The 18,918-nt window shown below is 35.5% G+C and overlaps 1 protein-coding gene across 1 annotated transcript; it reads left to right on the top strand.

Moving 5' to 3' along the window:
* Positions 1–3,941: 3,941 nt before the first annotated feature.
* On the top strand, positions 3,942–15,950 carry LOC138332026 (serine-rich adhesin for platelets-like). Its single transcript, XM_069279956.1, has 3 exons — positions 3,942–4,021; positions 6,870–11,286; positions 11,880–15,950. Exons 2-3 carry the CDS (start codon positions 6,918–6,920, stop codon positions 12,665–12,667), a joined length of 5,157 nt encoding a protein of 1,718 aa, XP_069136057.1. The 5' UTR covers positions 3,942–4,021; positions 6,870–6,917; the 3' UTR covers positions 12,668–15,950.
* Positions 15,951–18,918: the final 2,968 nt, after the last annotated feature.

The following is an 18,918-nucleotide window of genomic DNA, read 5'->3' as shown; positions in this document are numbered from 1 at the left end:
CGTACCACCCCGCGTAGAACACTATAAATATTTTTTTATGAACAGGAAAACAACGGTATTGCAATACATATGTTGGCGCAGTGTAAACAGATAATTAAATCATTCATTATACAGGGGCGGATCCAGAAAATTAGAAGGGGGCATATAGGCTCCCATGGTGGCCGCAGACCATCGCTTCAAGGCTGAGACGGGGAGATCACAAGAGGGCGGCGATAGCCCCTTCTCGTAAGGGGGGTATGGGGAGTCTCCCACAGAAAATTTTGATATTCTAGATACTTTTAGGTGGCATTTGGACACTTTTAATTGCTAAAATCAACTATTTCTTAGCTTATAAAATCGTCAATTAGCCATTAAAATATGCTAACTCAGATCCATCCAATAATGGCTTTAAGTCAATTATGTTTAAAACATTTGTCATCTGAAGCACACATTGTGGACAAATTGAAGTTCAAGAACTCTTGTATGGGGGGTCTGGGAGGTATCACCCTGAAAATTCTGAAAAATTAGATGCTTCTAGATGACCATTACTGAAATAATTATTTCTCGCCTAAAAAATAACAGAATATTATTTTTTTTATAGATTGGACTGAGGCTTGGGTATTTGAGTCCTTCAAATTCCATATGAAACCGAATGTTTGTTAAATTTTGCTGAATTTTTCTTTGGCAATTTAAACAATTAAGATCTGGGTTTACCAACCAGCAGATATATTTAATAAGTTTACGAATGAAAAAGTGTTAAATTTCACCATAATGCTGCGTGGTTTGACACCTATGTCTAGTAAAATGAAAGGAGGTAGACAGGTTATATATATAACCCAGATTTCTATTTACATTACGTCTGTACAGGTATACTGTACAATGCAATTAGAGCTATGGTTGTTAGAGGATTATTATCGATTTTCATAAAAAAGATAAACATACAAATCACTGATTAGGTAAAAAAAATATAAACCTCTATGGTCTATCATTAGAACGAATATGTAAATACCCGGCCTACTATATGTTTTCCGGCCGGCTTCAAGTTAATGAAAATGATTTCGTGATTGTCAGTGTGCGAATTTCATTTCCGATTTGCAAACTTTCAACATATTATTAACTTTCAGAATGACTTAAGTTAGTGTTCATATGTGTGTAGAATGATATTTTATTGTATTATAGGCGCGATTATGCACGCAGAAAACTTTTATATATGCTATATATTATTGACAAAACGTCAAACTCCTGTGCTCTGAGCTAGCAAAAGTGTAGCAAAATATTAAAACAAACCCAATGTAAGTGTTTAAGCTACTGAAATGGCTATTTTCTCTTCAAAAATAGCCGGCCTTTATCAAGGATCACGAATTTTAACATGATCTTTGATAGAGACGATTCTCAAAAAAAAAAAGGGGGGGGGGCGGTGGAGCCGGGTCCACCCCCTCTAAATCCGCGCCGGTGATAACATGTACTGTATATAAGACTTATTGTGTTACCTCGTTTTCTAATGACCAAAATCACGGGCGCTTGCAGACCATACATATAAAGTTGCTGTAAAATATAAAGGAAGGGGGCTACTAGTAAACTATGTGATGTAGATTTACCAGTAACCTAGTCCGTTAAACCTGCCTTAATTATTAGGTCTTTGTTTATTTTTTTTGTCTAACATATATATAAGGCAAAAAAATTAAAGTAGCCTAGTAAAATATAGGCAGGTTTAGCGGACTACCAGTAACCCTATTCTGTTATGTGACCGAAACGTCTAGTCAAGGACATAAATGACACTCATCAAAAAGGTGACCGCCTTATATTCCAAAAATAGGCCCAGCAGTTCAAGAGTGGCCCTTTTATACATGTAGGACTTCAGAAGGCCCACTAGTCCGAAGGTCCAATAGTCCGAAGGCCCGATAGTCCGAAAATAGATATGTAACTGGACTTTCGAAATATGACACGGAAAATGAAAACAAAAATTACAGTGTACATAAGACTTATACTTTTTTATTGCAAGATATTTCATAGAATTATGTTTATGAAATATCTTATAAAATGTAAAATATTTTCTTTTTTTATGATTTCATTTTCTTTTTTCATTTTTTTCCTCTTTTTTTCTGTAATTTTGATGTAATTTTGGTATATATACAAACATGAAGAAATGACAACTTGCCGTCCATAGAAATTATAGCAGTTAAGGACTCTAAGAAGTCAAAATTTTCTTGTTTTAAACTTTTTTTCTCACATAGATATTTGGAAATAGGAGTTCATACCATTACATAAAATTGAAGAAAAAACATTTGTCCATATGCTCGTTTTTGAGCTATTGTTACTCAAAGATACCTAGTTGACAAAATATTGGATTTTATGGGATTTTTGTCGTTTTGACCATTTATACAAGACATTAAAGCCATAATTTCCTAACGAGATGTTTGATATGTATGAATGTTTGTAGAATTTATTTTTCTGTCTTCTTTAATAATATACCAGTTTTGATTAAGAAGACTCATATTTATTCTCAAAATAACAAAATAACAAAATATGCTACCCCTACCCTTTAATTTTGAGCTATAAAATACACTATTTCAGCCATTTTCGTCACATTTAACCTTTAATAGAAAAGGTTGTTCTTTCTAAATTAGGCTGAAAAATGGGGGGGGTCCGTGTGCTTACTTTTTTGCAACATTTGAATATGTTATTTTTCAGTATTTAATAGTAAAAAATAAAGTGACAAAAGTGTATCATTTCACGCAGTAATGCCCAATATTTTAATTACCACGAACCTAGTAAAGATTTACAGCAAAAATCAGCTCGATACAGCTAAAAATGCTGGCGGAGTGATGATTTAAGTAAAAAGACACAATTTCAAAATGGCCGCCAAATGGGCAATTTCTTAAAATCCGTATTTTAAAAAAAATTGACAAAATTTCATCTGGCAACTTGCTGCAGACATTGATAAAATGTATTTGAAAATCTCATAACTTCTTCGATCTTTGTCGAAACGAGACTTCAACGGGACTGAAACCTCAGAAGAATACATCCTGAAATAACTTTAAAGCAGTACCGAAAAATGTATACATCAAACTCATCATCGAAGTCATATCAAACTATCAAAATTGCATGAATTATATCTTTATAATAACTATAAAACTTGTAATACTTACTAATTTGCGGACTAATGGACATTCGGCTTTCGCCCGTTGTAAGTATAATGTGACCAGGTGGGGTGTGTTGCTTGGTGTCTTCGGCGGCATGCTTCAGTGATATAGCACTATAAAAAGGGCAACAGTTCCACTATACAAGAAGACACAACACGAACATACCGCAGTCTCCCAGTACACTCACCTCGCACAACATACACGCAACACACCGCATGCATGGGAGGCCGTCCTTACATGACCATAGCTGTTAATAGGACGTTAATAAATCAAACAAACAAACAAACATTCGGCTGGTATAGAAATCCTTGTATTGGTCTGGTTTTCCAGTTAGATTAATTTAACATTAGATAATATATAAATTATAATCTAACAATCTGGGATCATAATTGTTTTTGATGAAAGCGTTTGTTTTTGCAAGTTGTAATAATAAAAACATTTTATCATGTCGATGTTCCTTTTCAGAAAAAAAGCAATAGCGACATTAGGCGTACATGTAGGCCTAAAATGTATGTAGAGGTCTAGGTCTATGTGAAAAAAAGCAAAATGATGTCCCATATAATTGAACATATGTGCATTGAACAAAAGAAATGAAAAAGACATTACCAACCGCAAGTCATCTTTTAGCAAGAAGTTAAAACATTAGATATAATAGGATCAGGAATCATGGGAATGACTTTGCAGACAAGTGCCAATTAAAAAAATCCGCCAAATACACTGGCTTTATCTCCCTCTTTCTGGGTCATCCATGCGTTTGCATCGGGGGAATCGACCGCTAATAGTTGATGATGCACTAAATTCATCTTGATCAACAAAGTGCTTGAATTATCACAATACACACACGAAGAGAGACGCTCCACCACGTCCCGTACATCAGCCAATATGTACGAATTTATCGGGTAAGGCAAACGAAATATGTTCCGTTTGGTGGAGTATAGGGCCTAGTTTGTGGTTTAAAGACAAACAAAGCATCAAGAGTTTGCGTCTGATTTTCCGAGCTGAACATTGTAATTACTGGCCACTTCCGTTCGGCATAGCACTTGTAAACAATTCATTCACGACCGAACTTGACCTTTTCTAAGCATTGTTTATAATATTAGAATCTAATACATGTTGATTATACAGCATATTTCTATGGTGATTAATAAGTATGCGTTGACTTCGGTTGTACAGTGGCTACATGCCACGGCATTTATAGACTTATTTTCAGTGATCGAGGCGCCGGTCACATATAATTTTGACTCATTGTTTTAATTTTTTGCCGTATCTGATTACTGATACATATACACATGTTAATGCAGCATAACTGAATACTGAACTTGTCCTTGCAAGTTATGCAGTGTTAAGAAAGAAAACATAGGTGTAAAATAAGCCGCATTCCCCTATCAACAAACCACGGTTGTCATAAATATTGATTGGTTTTAATATTACATTAGTTTTCTGAAAAAAATTACCACATAACAATGCATAAATCATCCAGCTTAGCATCAATAGAAATATTGTATTGACAATCAATAACCCTAGTAATCATAGTATTTGCTTGGCTGGCGTACATATTACAGTATTATCAACAGCTGTTATCACTGAGTTAATATATACACTGAAATAGCATTACCACCCTTTAGACTGCCGCTAAATTACTTCCTGATATTATTCAATATCATGTAGTATGTTATATAAGTGTGAGTCATACCTTAGGTCATCAGCTTAACATGTGAATTGATTTTCGTGCAAGGTAATAACAATTAAGTTTTGAAGTATTAAGAATCTAATTTCAGTTAATGTATATAGTGCTATTAAGTTTCTGACCCATCCTATAGAGTATTAAAAGTTATTTTGTTGTACATATATATATATAATAATTATAGTGCTAAAGAAAATGTTAAATCATCTGTCAGGCAATACAAGCTCATACAATATTGCCAGCAGGTATATGTAATGGTGATGGTCAAGCTAAGGTCGAACATCAGTGACCAGGTAGCTCAATTTGTATAGCATCCAGCTAGTGTTCAGATGTCCGCAGTACATATATGTAACACATAAGAATATTGCAACCATTACAATAACATATTACTTAATATTTATATACAATATTCATAAAGTTTCAAAAGACTGTCAAGAGCATACTATTTGAATGATGATAACATACATTGTACCCTAGTATCAAAAATCTGAATCATGATATTACACAAAGAGATACACTAGCAAATTTTTTATTTTATTTTTTTTCAATATTAACTCAAGAAAACACAGCTTTTGTCAATATCAGCCCAACTGTGTATGTCAATCCTTTAACTCTTTTGTAAATAATTGCAACTGTCGACAAATTTTCCTTAATTTGCATTATTTTTATATAAATTGACTTGTTTTTATACCATTAAACATGATGCTAAAGGATGTGAAAATTAGAAATCATTACAGTCACCATCTTATGTGTTTTTAGTGGGTGACATTGAATCTGTCTCCTATCTAAAGCAAAATTAAAAAAAAAAGTTCTGTCATGTTTCCTTATACATTATGTATCACAATACAATGCATGTGACACAATATGTACCATATTCACTGTGATTAGCGCCCTTCCCTGTATAAGCGCACCCCCCTACCCTACCACCATTTCTGGAGAAGGAAGTGAGGTTTGATAAATACCCCAACCCATGGATTTAACAATGTTTTACAACATGTGATGCATCAAAAATATTTTCAAAAAAATACCCCATATTACATGAACTTGCAAGTCTTTTATATGAGAATCACAACATAATAATGCGTCACAAAGTTTAAAAGACATACATAAAATAATATTTTATTCCAATTTTACAACTATGATATCCCTCCATTTTGAAATAAGGTTTAATTAAAACTGCGACTGCAAGTCAATTCTCCATACAGTGGAACTCGGTTGATACAAACTCGAAGGGACCGAAATAAAACTTTGAGTTATCCGAGTGTTCGAATTAAGCGAGTTCTCTTGTCTGCTGATTATGTCTTTACATGGTGTATATATAGACTAGTTCCATGTCGAAAATAGTTGCAAAATTATAACAAGAAAACCTAGATATATATTTTGAAATGACGTTCTACGGCAGATTTATGAAAAAGAAATCGGCATTTCGGCGATCTAGTTGTCCAAAAAAAATCTCATTTCCAGTTATAAGAACATTTTATATATGATTTTGTCTTTTGGACCCAAAGTTCACTTCGTATTATCCGAGTTTTTCGAGCTTTCCGAATTCGAATTACCCGAATTCTTTAAACAAAGATAAAGAGGGAACTCGGTTGGGACCGTCAAAGTACTTCGTATTAAGCCGGGTTGTCGAATTATTCGAGTTCGTATCAACCAAGTTCCACTGTATATGAAAATTGTGTGATTTTTTCAACACAAATACATTTAATTGCATTTAACACAAATACCGTGAATTGCATCTATTATAGTAAAATCTGTCTTGTTTCTGAAAAAAATGTTTAAATTTTACTGAGAAAATAGTAATTGGGTTACTTATAAGGCTGTGACTTCACAAGGCTGTATTGCATGGTTAGCCATGTAATACAGCCTCATGCGACATAAGTGTATTACACTAGACCAGCCAGTATTACACTTGTAGGCATGAGAGAAAATAAAACCCCTGTCAATCTTGTTTCAGATTTTTCTTTTGTTATGCAATTTTACCAAATATTGTATAAAATATGATAAAGCATTTTGAGCAAAGCCTTTCTGAGCATAATTGTTGTATCGGTTTATTTTTACAGATGACCTTTGAGGAATCAAGTAAAAAGATCTAGAGAAACCTTTAGAATATGGCAACATCAGATTCAACTGTAGAAAAGTCTGGTGATGATGTCAAGGAACCAATCACTGACGGGAAATCTCCTGCTGAGAAAGCTAAATCTTCAGCCATGGAGGAACCTGAAACTGACCAAGGCAGCGTCTCTGGTGCAGAAAAAGAGATGAAGACTGTCGATGAAAGTAAGGATAAAGTGCCTGAAAGTGCTAGCAAAGAGGAGGAAAAGGATCAAAAACAGAGTGAAAACCAGAAACCAGGGGATGAATCTTGCTCAGTAACTGGGACAGATCCAAAGGTCCATTCTGAGGAAAACATAGCAGAAACCAAAGAATCACCACCATGTGTGGCGCATTTAAACAAGACTGAAAACTGTTCAAATGATCAAAATTCCCAGCAAAGCAATACTTCTGTAGACAAATCTGAAACATGTAGTAATGAACAAGAGGATATTTTGCTATCAAAACCTGAAGATGTGGAATCTTTGAAACTAGACAATATAGAATGTCCAAAACCAGATGATATAAATTCTTCAAAACCAAAAAATGTGAATTCTTCAAAATTACAAGAAGGAACTGCATGTAAGCAAGATTCTCAAGAAGACAATTTAGAGGAAAAAACCTCAGCTTCAGCACAGGATAGTAATGAGGAAATGAAAATACCAAATGAAACATCTGAAATACAATCACAGACAGCTGGTGATGAAAACGAAACAGCTACAGATAAAACAACCACAGAACAATTGAAACAGAGTACAGAACCAAAGGACGAACAAAACAGTGTGATTCAGGAGGAAGAGTGTACAGACAAAGAAAAGAATGTTGAAGAAGAAAAATCTGAGTCCAAACCGCTAGATACTGATAAGTTAAAACTGGATCAGAACAAGGACGTTACAAATCGTGAAACATCTGAAAAACAAACAGAACAACAAGCTTCTGAACAACTGACAGCAAGTGATGAGGGGAAAAATGAAACAAAAACTCCAAAGGAATGTGATATTCAACCGGAAGAGAGGAAATCAGGTCGACCTGGTAGAGGGCAAAGGTCAAGGACAGTTTTGGATTCTAAAGGTCAAGGACAAATTAAATCAGAACCCTTAACTTCAGTTACTAAATCTATGAACGATGCTTCAAATCTCTCAATGAAAGATGAAAAGACAGTGAATACAGTGGAGTCTGCTGTTATGGTTGATCAAAAAAGTGAAAAGTTATTGAATGAGGAAAACCCAAGTGATGCTGAAGTGAATATTTCTGATAATTCCACATTGGATGATTCGGTGAACACAGATCGTGGACGCGTCGCTGGATTCTACAAAGCCTACAAGTGTAAAGGTTGTAAGTACAGCACCCACATCAAGACTAACCTCAGAAGGCATGCCTCCATCAACATTGACTACAAACCTTTTCTCTGTAACCTGTGTGGTAACAAGTTCACGGATAAATCAACACTGAATTTTCACAATAAGAAAAGACACAGTGGCGCGGAGGAGTTTGGCTATACTCCCGAAAAGGTGAAGGACAAGGCTTTAGATAGGTATTTGGAAATGTGTACCAACATTGAAGGAAAGGTTAAGTCTCCTGAAATGGCACTGAGAAATCCTGCCAAGTACAAAGACTGCAATCTTGTTACATTTGACTTATTTAAAGATTTTAAAAATGCAAACTCGAAGAAACATAAAAGAAAGGAAGGTACAGATTCTGCTGTAGATGGTGATAGTGGGCCAGTTATGGATAAGAATTCTATAAAAAAGACTAAAATTATGAAATCTTCACAAACAAACACTGATGATTCCTTGCTTGAAGCAAGCAGTGATGTGAGTAGTCCTGCCGAGCCAAGAAGAAGAGGGCCAGGTCGTAGGAAAAAGATGGAGCTTGAATCTTCGCCGGTTGTTTCTAGTACTGGAAGTACAACACAAGTTAGTCCTGGTAATGTTAGTCTAAACTCTCCAGTCATGAACCAAAGTAGTCCAACTCCAATGCTTACTGTTCCACATCCTGGCACTGTCATGTCCTTCGGTGGCATTGCAATCCCTGTACCAATGCAGATGCCCATGCAGATTCCCATACAGTTATCGGCACAAATGCCTACCCCACTACCTTCACAGATTCCCCTCCAACCACAGACACCAGATCAAACACAAATGGCATCCACAGCATCTCAGAGTCAACCCACTATGATTGAGTCAGATTCATCAAGACGGGTCATTGAGAATGATAAAAAGAAAGGGAGGAAAAAAACAATACGAGAAATTTTGAATCTAGACAATGGTGTGCGTCGACAAAAACTTACTCATGGTCAAATACTGGAAGCAAAATCCTCTGTGAGAGGTGCAAAGTTTTTCGGTCTTAAGGCTGGCCGAGGTCGAGGTAGAAGAAGAGGAAGTTCAAGGAGCTTTGCTCAAATAGAGACTGATCAGTCTTCAACTGATAATTCTGTACCAGAGAGTGAAGTTAGTGGGTCCGAGGGAGACCCCTCGTGGCCAGAACCAGTGTCGCGGAAAAGAGGCCGACCGCCAGGAAGGAGTCGTGGGATAGTGCCATTGAGGAGGAAATATATGCGAATGAAACTTGTTGGGACGCTGACCGATCATTACGCCGTTAAATCCAGAAGAGGTTCAAATACTCAAGGTCATACAGAAAATGAAGAGACGTTGTCGGAGACAGAAGAGAAAAAGGTAGAATCAGAACTGAAAGAGACTGTCAGTGAAATTGGAAGAAAAAGAAAGATAGACTGTGTAACTGATCCTGTAACAGGCGGTATAGAGAAGCAAAGGAAGATGGCCAGTGAAACTGGAATTCTCACAGAGGAGACTATCAATAATAGTCTACTAGCTTTAAAACGACGACAGGACAACATTACTGCTACAAGTGACCGGGTGAAAAGGAAATATGTTAGGCGAACAAAAAATATTACAATGCCAGCGAAACGCACTAAAACCCGTGCAACTTCCCATAGTGAGTCGTCATTGCTATCCATCAGTAATAGCAGCAGTACTATGGAGGAACAGCGCGACCTTAACGAAACAGGAATGAGTGCTTCAGCCATTCAAACTCCAGAAAAACAGGAGAAACGCAAAAGAGGAAGACCACGATCAGATAAGAAAGAAGAAGTAGAAAAAACTTATATAAGAGGACAGTACAAGAAAAGGCTTCCAGTTGTATCACAAGAAAATGTAGGTGAACAAGTGGTACATTCACTTGATTCAGAGTGTGATAAAACTCCATTGGAAGAGATTTCTGTTGCTGGAAAACGAACTAAGGTTATCGCCGACTCTGGGAAAGCTTACTGTGAAACTAATGGTGATGAAGATGATGGAGAAAATGCTGAAACTTCCAAGACGTCGATGAAAAAGCCAACTCATCTGAAATCTACAAGAATGAAAAACTATGTAAAGAAGTACAGTCAGAAATATTCTAACCTGGCGAAGGCCAAGTACCAGGGCAAAGCAATAACAAAATCTAAGGATCAACATATGATCAAATGTCCCCTCTGTGAGTATCAGTCCAAGTCAATCAATGGAGTCAGGCTTCATGCCTTCTGGGTCCATAAGATGTGCAAGTACACGTGTACTGAATGTTCTTACTTCACCTTGAACAGATTTGAAGGTCTTGCCCACTACAAGGAGGAGCACCCTGGGAAGACTGTTGCCTTGGTGCGTAGTTTCTGTGTGTTGAGAGACTTAGAAGAAGACACTACCCCAGGCCAAGAGGGTAAAGTCTTAACTCTGTCATTCAGCGAATCGCCATCTAAACAGCCAAACCGCGAATCGCCATCTAAAGAGTTAATCAGCGAATCGCCATCTAAACAGCACACTCTGGCTAAGGCTGATGTTTATGATTACAACGAGTCTTCAGAATCCTCGCCTTCCAAGTCACCCGGAGCACCTGACATCACTGGTACAGTAATGGAACCTCTTTCTATAGATAGAGATAAGATGTTAAAAGCTCGGTGTCCAAAATGTTCCTTTATTTCAACAGTTCGTGGTGTCGGAAGGCATTTAATGATGGCTCATGACACTGAAAACTGGGTATGCAGGGAATGCAAGTTCATGTCGCCTTCAAAAACCCTCACCATTCAACATGCCCGCCGTAATCATAAAGGCATGCAGCCTAAAGTATGCAGGACGGCCATATCAGTTGAACCTGATCCTGAGCTCAACTTGAAAATTTCTACACCAAAAGGTTGCTCGACACCAAAGGCCTCTAAAGACAACACTGAAGTGAATACAGACAATTCTGATTTGTCACCAACTATGCCAAAGTTGAAGAAATTTCCCAAGACATGGCAAATGAAACTAGAATCCATCAAAGATAGAGAAAATCTGCAGCAGCTGATTGCCAAGCGGAAGGGGAAAATTGGGAAAGTAAAGACAGCTGAGACACCAGGTAACTGATCACAGACACTAAAATTCATTATTACTTATTACCACAAATTACCACAAATCACCATATATTACATTATTATGTATGGTTTTCTGTAAACGTAGAGAAACAAACTGCCACATTTTCATCAATATTCCTTCACATACATGTGATTTGTGATTAATATGTTTGATATGCTCAACTCACCAGATGTACATTTATAGTGTACTCCTGACAACCTGAACACTTGCGACCTCAGCCAGATTGCTAAATTTTTGAACTGTCGGATTCTGTTTACTTGGTTAATAATCTAGATCTCTTCTGAGTCTCATGTTCATAAGTCTCTATACTTATGCAATACCGTGTCGTCTGTCAACAATAGACTTCATAACTGCAGGCCAAAATTGTAAATTTTTGCTATTTTCAAATTGTAAAATATTTTTTGTGGTAATTACTGAATAAACCACGTCAGTGATACAGGCCCTCTAGACCACTTGTATGTTTAAAGTTTAGAACCTTTATTACTCTGATATTTTCAATTTTATGTTAATTCCTTTGAAAATGATTATGACTTATGGTAATTACATGTAATTATAACTGACTCTTTTTCTTCCCAGGTGAGGATTCTTCACCATCTTACACATTACACCCAAGGAAAATGGAGTCCCTCAACCAGGGATTCAGCTGTGTGTACTGCTACTACGCTGCTCCACTTCGACATCAGCTTCATCTTCACTGTTATGATAAACATACGAATCACCCGGCATGTCTCATGAAATTTACCAAGGATTCTACCCTTATGGACTACCTAGGAGAACCTACAGGTGTAAATGTGGCTGAGAAACTGTTAAAATCCGACATATGCAAGAAGGAGACTGTTACAGACAAAGAACGTGTTCAGAGAATAATAAAATGGAACAATGACCAAGCTTTAGATATCAAGGACAGGATTTGTGAAAAAGGGGAGATAATGGAAGGGGGAGATAACTCACTTGATATTAAAAATCAAAATGTAGAACAGGTCATGGAGTCTTCAAAAGAGTGCAAGATAAACCCAAATTTTGGTGTACTTTCCTTGAAGCCTCACAAACAAATTCTGTCTCATCCATCAACAAAGTCTGACAATTCAGACCCTGCGTCGACAAAAACTGATTGCCCTACCAGTAAACAGATGATGTCTAGCAAGGCGGCTTCTAGCAAGACATTCTTGAATCCTCTGACCCCTCTTGTGACCAGTCTAGGGGCTAGCCAGGTCAAGCTTCACGACACATTCCACTCGAGTCTGGATGAACTTGACACTGTTCTATCAAACTTTGGTGTCCGAACCTTGAACATGGACATGCTGACCAGGAAACAGTTCACGGATTTCATCCACAGATTTGGCAATAGTCTTCAACAAATGTGAAGTTGCTTCTGACATATTTCATGTGATGCCTCAGAAATCCTTTGATGATTATGAAATGTCATGTTTGTAAAGAAATAGTCATGATATGACTAGGTACTGTAAACCAACTTATTTTTGTGGCGACGTAATTTCGCGTTTTCTTACCTAACGACATTTTCCAGACAATTTGATTTCACAAATTAGAGTTATTTAGTTCTACTAAACCTGTGCTCAGATCTTTTTGTGGTTGGCAATTTTCGTGATTTCTTATTGCTCTGGAATGACGGGTACCTGGTAATTTAACTGCACACAAAAAAAGTTGGTTTACGGTATAGTAATAGATATATTGTTGGTTGACTTACTGTCATACATCATCAATACTACAGGGGTTACTATCACTGATGTTATATCCTCGTCATTGATAGTAACCCCTGAAGTATCGAGGATGACTGTCATAGGGCTTATGCAAACTCGAAATGAGTAAGGAATCTCCTCCTCACACAAGTTTTTGTTTCAATTGTGTATATACAGTGAACATTGGTTGTAGAACAAGGTTTATTGTCATGTCTCACAAGTATTAATTTCATTATTGCATGATCAAAACCAAGGCTGTAAGATTGATTTTCACAATATTATGTCTGGATGGGATATGATATAGGACCGGTGTACTATGAGACTTGATGCAAAAAATTTGCTGATCAGGCAATTCCATGTCAACAATTCTCTTTCGTTTGTGGACCGAAAATTATAGATTAAAGTTACGATTGTTAATGAATGGTATGAAAATGTTCACAACCTCTACTTGGTATTTTTATATCATTTTGGATAATAATTTTTTATTGATACGAAGAAACATACACCATACCTCAGTGCATGGCGGAAATTCTGATATTATTAGCAGGTTTCATGTTCAACAAGCAGGCAAAGCTATGGTACATTAATTCTTTAAAAAGTATTAAATATGTTAATTACATGTACTGTTACCTACATTTAGTGAACAAATGCGATTTTTTTTTCTGTATTTTTTTTTTTTTTTTTTTGAAATGTAATGCGAAAATCAAAAAGTTTTGTTATGTTACAGTTTAACAATGTTTTTGTGTGTTGATGTGTTTATAAAGGTCTGATCATGGTATTGTATTTACTTTAATTAGCACATTGGTATATCAGTATGCTGTCCACTGGAAAAAAAATTCAGATTTTTATAAGGATTATTCATAGACATAGTTACCAATATAGAGACAATGAAATCTTTCCTTTCCATCAGTCACTCATCCACCACGAACTGCCAACCCTTACATTTCCTTGCCACCAAAATTACCCAATCAGAGACTGCCATAAATATATAAATCCTTAATATATTGCCATCTCGATATACTGTTTTAAAATGTGTGAAATAGTGTCGGCTATCCAGAAGACCGTATCTAGCTACCAAAACCTTGTAGTCTTGACCCTTTTGAACGCCAATATAATGTAATACAACATCAGAAAACAAAAATTGTCCCATATTGAAATTATACCGTTTGAATACTTTAGTAGAGCAAAAAAATAATATGTCTGTTTAAAGTTGCCCGACCGACCTAATTTTAACCATTGACCCAAATTTTTTTCTCCACTTTTCTACGAAAAAAAAAGAAAAGTTGGGATTTTGATCTCAGACTCCAGTTCCGGCCATTATTTTAGAGTGAAAGACACTAAAAATAAACTCCCGACCTACCGACCTTATTTCTTTTGCCAATGTAACCCTAAACAGGCATTTTTTTTGCCTAATATGGCAACAATATCACATGCACAACAAGATTGATACTTGATACTCTGGTTGTCTCTCCTTGAGCGTAGGGGTTTACTGTTTTCAACTGTATGAGTGTTGGGCCACTGCCCCAAGGGAGTGTTATTTATCACAGTCCTCTGTACAATGTATATAGGTTTTTTTGCTGTAGTTCAATTTATTTGAATATTTATTTGCAAGTGTTCTTTTCTCTATTTTTTTTTCAAATGTATTTCTACTGTTGAATTTAAGTGCTTGATTTTTTTCTTTCATTGAATTTACTTACTATCGTTGAGCAATGAATAGCTCTGTTAGCATTGATATGTGTAAAATGTCAACTACCATATATAGCGGATTATATTTTTGAGTCGAATTTTCTTGAATTAGAACATTGCCAGATTTAATAAATTCACAAGTAAGGGAATTTTATTTCATTAATTTATCCGGATCTGTATTTCCCAGATACATGGATATAATTTCAATCTGATCAAAATCATATCTTGATTTCCATGCCATTCCGGCAAACCTCCTCTCTGTTACATTATTGTACTGGAGCGTAGGGGTATCGGAGCTTTATCCAAAATCTGGTTTTAAACAGATTGATAGAATTTTCATGACATTATCAGCCTTTTTGAAGATGACAAAGGAACAAATAGGAAAAAATGTTACAAATATTCAACATAGATTTCTATATAAATGTACAAGAAATTTTTGTGAACATCAAAAACCCACTGTTGATCGCACTGCTATGCACAGCTACACTTATCATGATGAAGGTAGCGTTACCATGGGTCTCCTACAATGCAAAAAATATGATTTAACTAACTACATATTTCTGTTCTCAACACCAGAAAATATAATTTGTCTTTAATTACTTTATACTGTACCCTGTACTGGATTCATCTTTAGTAGCATTTCATGTATACAGTATTGAAATTTTTAATGTGTGTGTTTCATTTAAATGTTATTAAAAATATGTAAAACAAAATAAAAGTCAAACTTTTAATTAATCTATACTCATGGAAGACGCATTCCAAATCTTCTTGCTTTAGTAGGATCTTCGATTTCTATTCTTCAATTTTGTTTAAGATTTTTTTGTCATTCAATCAAGGATTTATAAGTGAGAAGGATTCGTGTCTGTCTCTTTACATTACTAAACACCACGCGAGACGCTTATGAACCGGGAATAAAAACCGTTTTTCTCAACAAATACTTGTCTTATCGAGTCAAACGAAACACCAATGTAAAGTAAATTAAATTTCACAACGTTTATAACTTGCTTTAAAGACGGAAGATTTAGAAAAAATGTCTTAAACTATCGTTAAAAAAATACGACCGCTCACGAAATGGCAGCACGCTTCAGAAAGTAAGACGGTAACCCTCGCACCCCCATGCTACATCAAAGACTGCGGCGGCGGATATCAAAGGAAATCAGTCGTCGCCCAACGTCATGGTCAGTGCACAAACACAAAAGCGCCTGCGCTGTCTTTGCCTAAAACTCAGTGTGACTTATCCTTCTCATATACGTCCTTGTTTTGTCATACAATCTCACATTTTTTTTCCGTCCTAAAAATTTTTACCTTGAAAGGGAGATTACTCTTTCAAATAAATTGCCTGGATAAAACAACAAGCATTCCGGCTTGCACAAAAATGTTTCATTTTTCATATTCCCTTGGTTCTTATAATGACCACTTTCATTGAGGACTTTCCATATTTGTATGTACTCCCTCTATCTGGTACTTTCATATTTATGCTTGGATACAGTATATTTTCTTAGGTATTAAAAGAGGGGTTCTCTGAAATTTTAAGTTAATGAGCTTGCCATTTTTCCTTAATTGTGATACACACTCTTCATCCATTTATTTCATTTTTATTCAATCACTTAAAATTCATCGATAAAGACTACTAGGTAAAATTTCGCCCCATGACTGCCCTTCTAACATATAAAAATACATTTTTACATTAAAAGCTGTTGCATTCACTTGCCAATTAGGACATGTTCTAGGTGAACTGTCTATTAATTGAAAGCTACGCAACAGTCCATTTCCTTCAATTTCAGCATTGAAATACAAATGTACTTCTATTTTTTTTTTTTTTTTTTTTTTTTTTTTTTTTGTGAAAACATTTTTTCAGAATTACTTAATTACTGTAGTTTAAAATGTAGTTTTTCAAGAAACTATATGAAGGACTTTAAACTTAATGTACATTTTATTTGGTGGAAACAATATTTCCTGATTTCGCTGGACATTGCTACGGTCTCGAAAATTTGATTCATGTTAATAACAGCTATAAATTATATAAATTACCTTTGTATATTTACTTGATCTGTTTTAGTTTTACTGTGACCATATTTTGTCCATTTATGCTGTTGACCTTTTTGATTTTTTTTCTTTCTTCATTATTTGTTTTGGTTTTTTGGCTTCATAGAAGTACGTGCATAGTAGCTACTACTAAAGTGTTGTTTTTATGAAACAGTATTTACATGTAATTATACATGCAATCTGTATATATTCATCCCATTATTATATATATATATATATATTCATTGTTTGTGTTATCTTGTCAAGTGCACATAAAACCATCGTTGCCATATATTTATACCGTACAGTATGTTTTTGTATTGTACCCCATACCATATAGGTATTTAGCAAGCCGGTAAATCAAAGACCTACTATCCACTAGTATTAAACTGTATAATGGGTCTTTTGACTTGCCGGTGTGCTAAATACGTATGCCACATACTAAGCATTCTTGATGTATGACATAATAATTTTAAATATTATGTTTTCTTATTTTTCATCTGGAAAAAACCCATGTCTTCTACTATTGTCACAGGGATTTGGTACAAATACCAAATATCTACCAGTATATTTACACAGGATTTTGAATCATTGGGTGGAAATACATGCCAAATTCCTGTGAAAAGTACTATGGTATCTGAAATATTTATTGAAAAATAAGCCTTGTTATATCCTAGAAAGTTCTCTGGCACAAGTGCTAGAATCAATATACGACCGTAATATAAAATCAATATACGACCGTAATATAAAAGTCCTACACCAGTCTCCACCCCTGTTTACAGGCAATCTGATATAATGCATATCTCTGTTACAAGTAAGAGCCCAATGAGTTTCATATAGTGGTGGGACTTTCTTTTCTTTGTTCTTTCATCCATCAAAATTCATCTTTTATACGTTTGCCATCATGGTATATAGACATGTACAGCTCTCTAGATTTTGACAGTTAATAAAAGCTTCATATACTAATTTACTAAAAGTTGGTAAGGCTGAACTGCATTTGTTAATTGAAGTCATCTGATTATTGGAGCAGGACCAGATCAGTAGGCAAACCTCGTTGATATATATGCTGGCTAGCTTTTCGTTTATTTCAAGATCATTTTAAAAGGTACTACATCATACAATGTCACTCTGAAATTTATACCAGATTCTTTATTAGGCTTGGGATATTTTAATCAAAAGCCTGGAAAGTAGTGTTAATGATGTTTTTAATTACATGTATGTAATACATACCACAAGTTATATCATGCAATTTGGTTTTATAATGACTACGCAAGTACTTGTGCACTTACCATAATGCCGTCATTTAGCGCCCAGGGCACTTAAAAATAGTATCAAATTTACATAATGTGTTTATTATTGTTACGTGTAAAGGTCAGAGGATCATGTTGACTTAACTTTATAGCTTTAATTGATTACACATCTGGCATAACTTAAGTTATCATCAATCATTTAAAAAAATTATGCAAAGTTTGTGTTGTTACCAATGGCAAATGTAGATATGACCAAATAGAATATTTTGAGGTCTTTATCATTCAACACCATGTAACTGGGTGTGATTTGCTAGAAAAACCATGTTACTCATATGTAAATTGTCATATTCATCATTTTGGATTTTTTTTTTTTCATTCATATTTCTTTGTTTTTCGTTCAAACCTCACGTTAATTTATTATTTTTTCCGGTGTAGTATTTAACTTGTTTTCTTTTTTTCTATCCAGCTTCTACATCTGATAATGGAATCTAAAAATCTGTACACTAATGACGTAAACAGTTTTGTTGTGAAATTTGACCTATAGGTGTTGGGGTCAGATGAAACTTGGTCTTAGTTCAAATCAGTTAGGCAGTGGAAAGGATAGCCATTCAATTTTAAGGTAATCGACCAACAAATGACCAATACACGATATGGAGACTTGGCTCAAAAAAAAATAAAGGGGTCGCGGTGGCCGAGTGGTTAAGATATCTTAATACATTTCCACAAGCCCTCCACCTCGAGCTCTGGGCCGTGTGTTTGAATCCTACGTGAAGCAGTTGCCAGATATACTGACCGCTGGTTGATGGTTTTTCTCTGGGTACCACCAACAAACCTGGCACGTCCTTGTCTGACCCTTGCTGTTAATAGGATGTTAAACTAATAAAAAAGCCTTGTTCAGAAATTTCCACAAACAACAGTCCAGATATTCCATTATATTTCTGTTCTTGCAATGGGTTC

The sequence above is a fragment of the Argopecten irradians genome, chromosome 9, assembly GCF_041381155.1.
Source record: "Argopecten irradians isolate NY chromosome 9, Ai_NY, whole genome shotgun sequence".
In the NCBI taxonomy this organism is placed as follows: Eukaryota; Metazoa; Mollusca; class Bivalvia; order Pectinida; family Pectinidae; genus Argopecten; species Argopecten irradians.
This window is presented reverse-complemented; position numbering and strand designations above follow the sequence as displayed.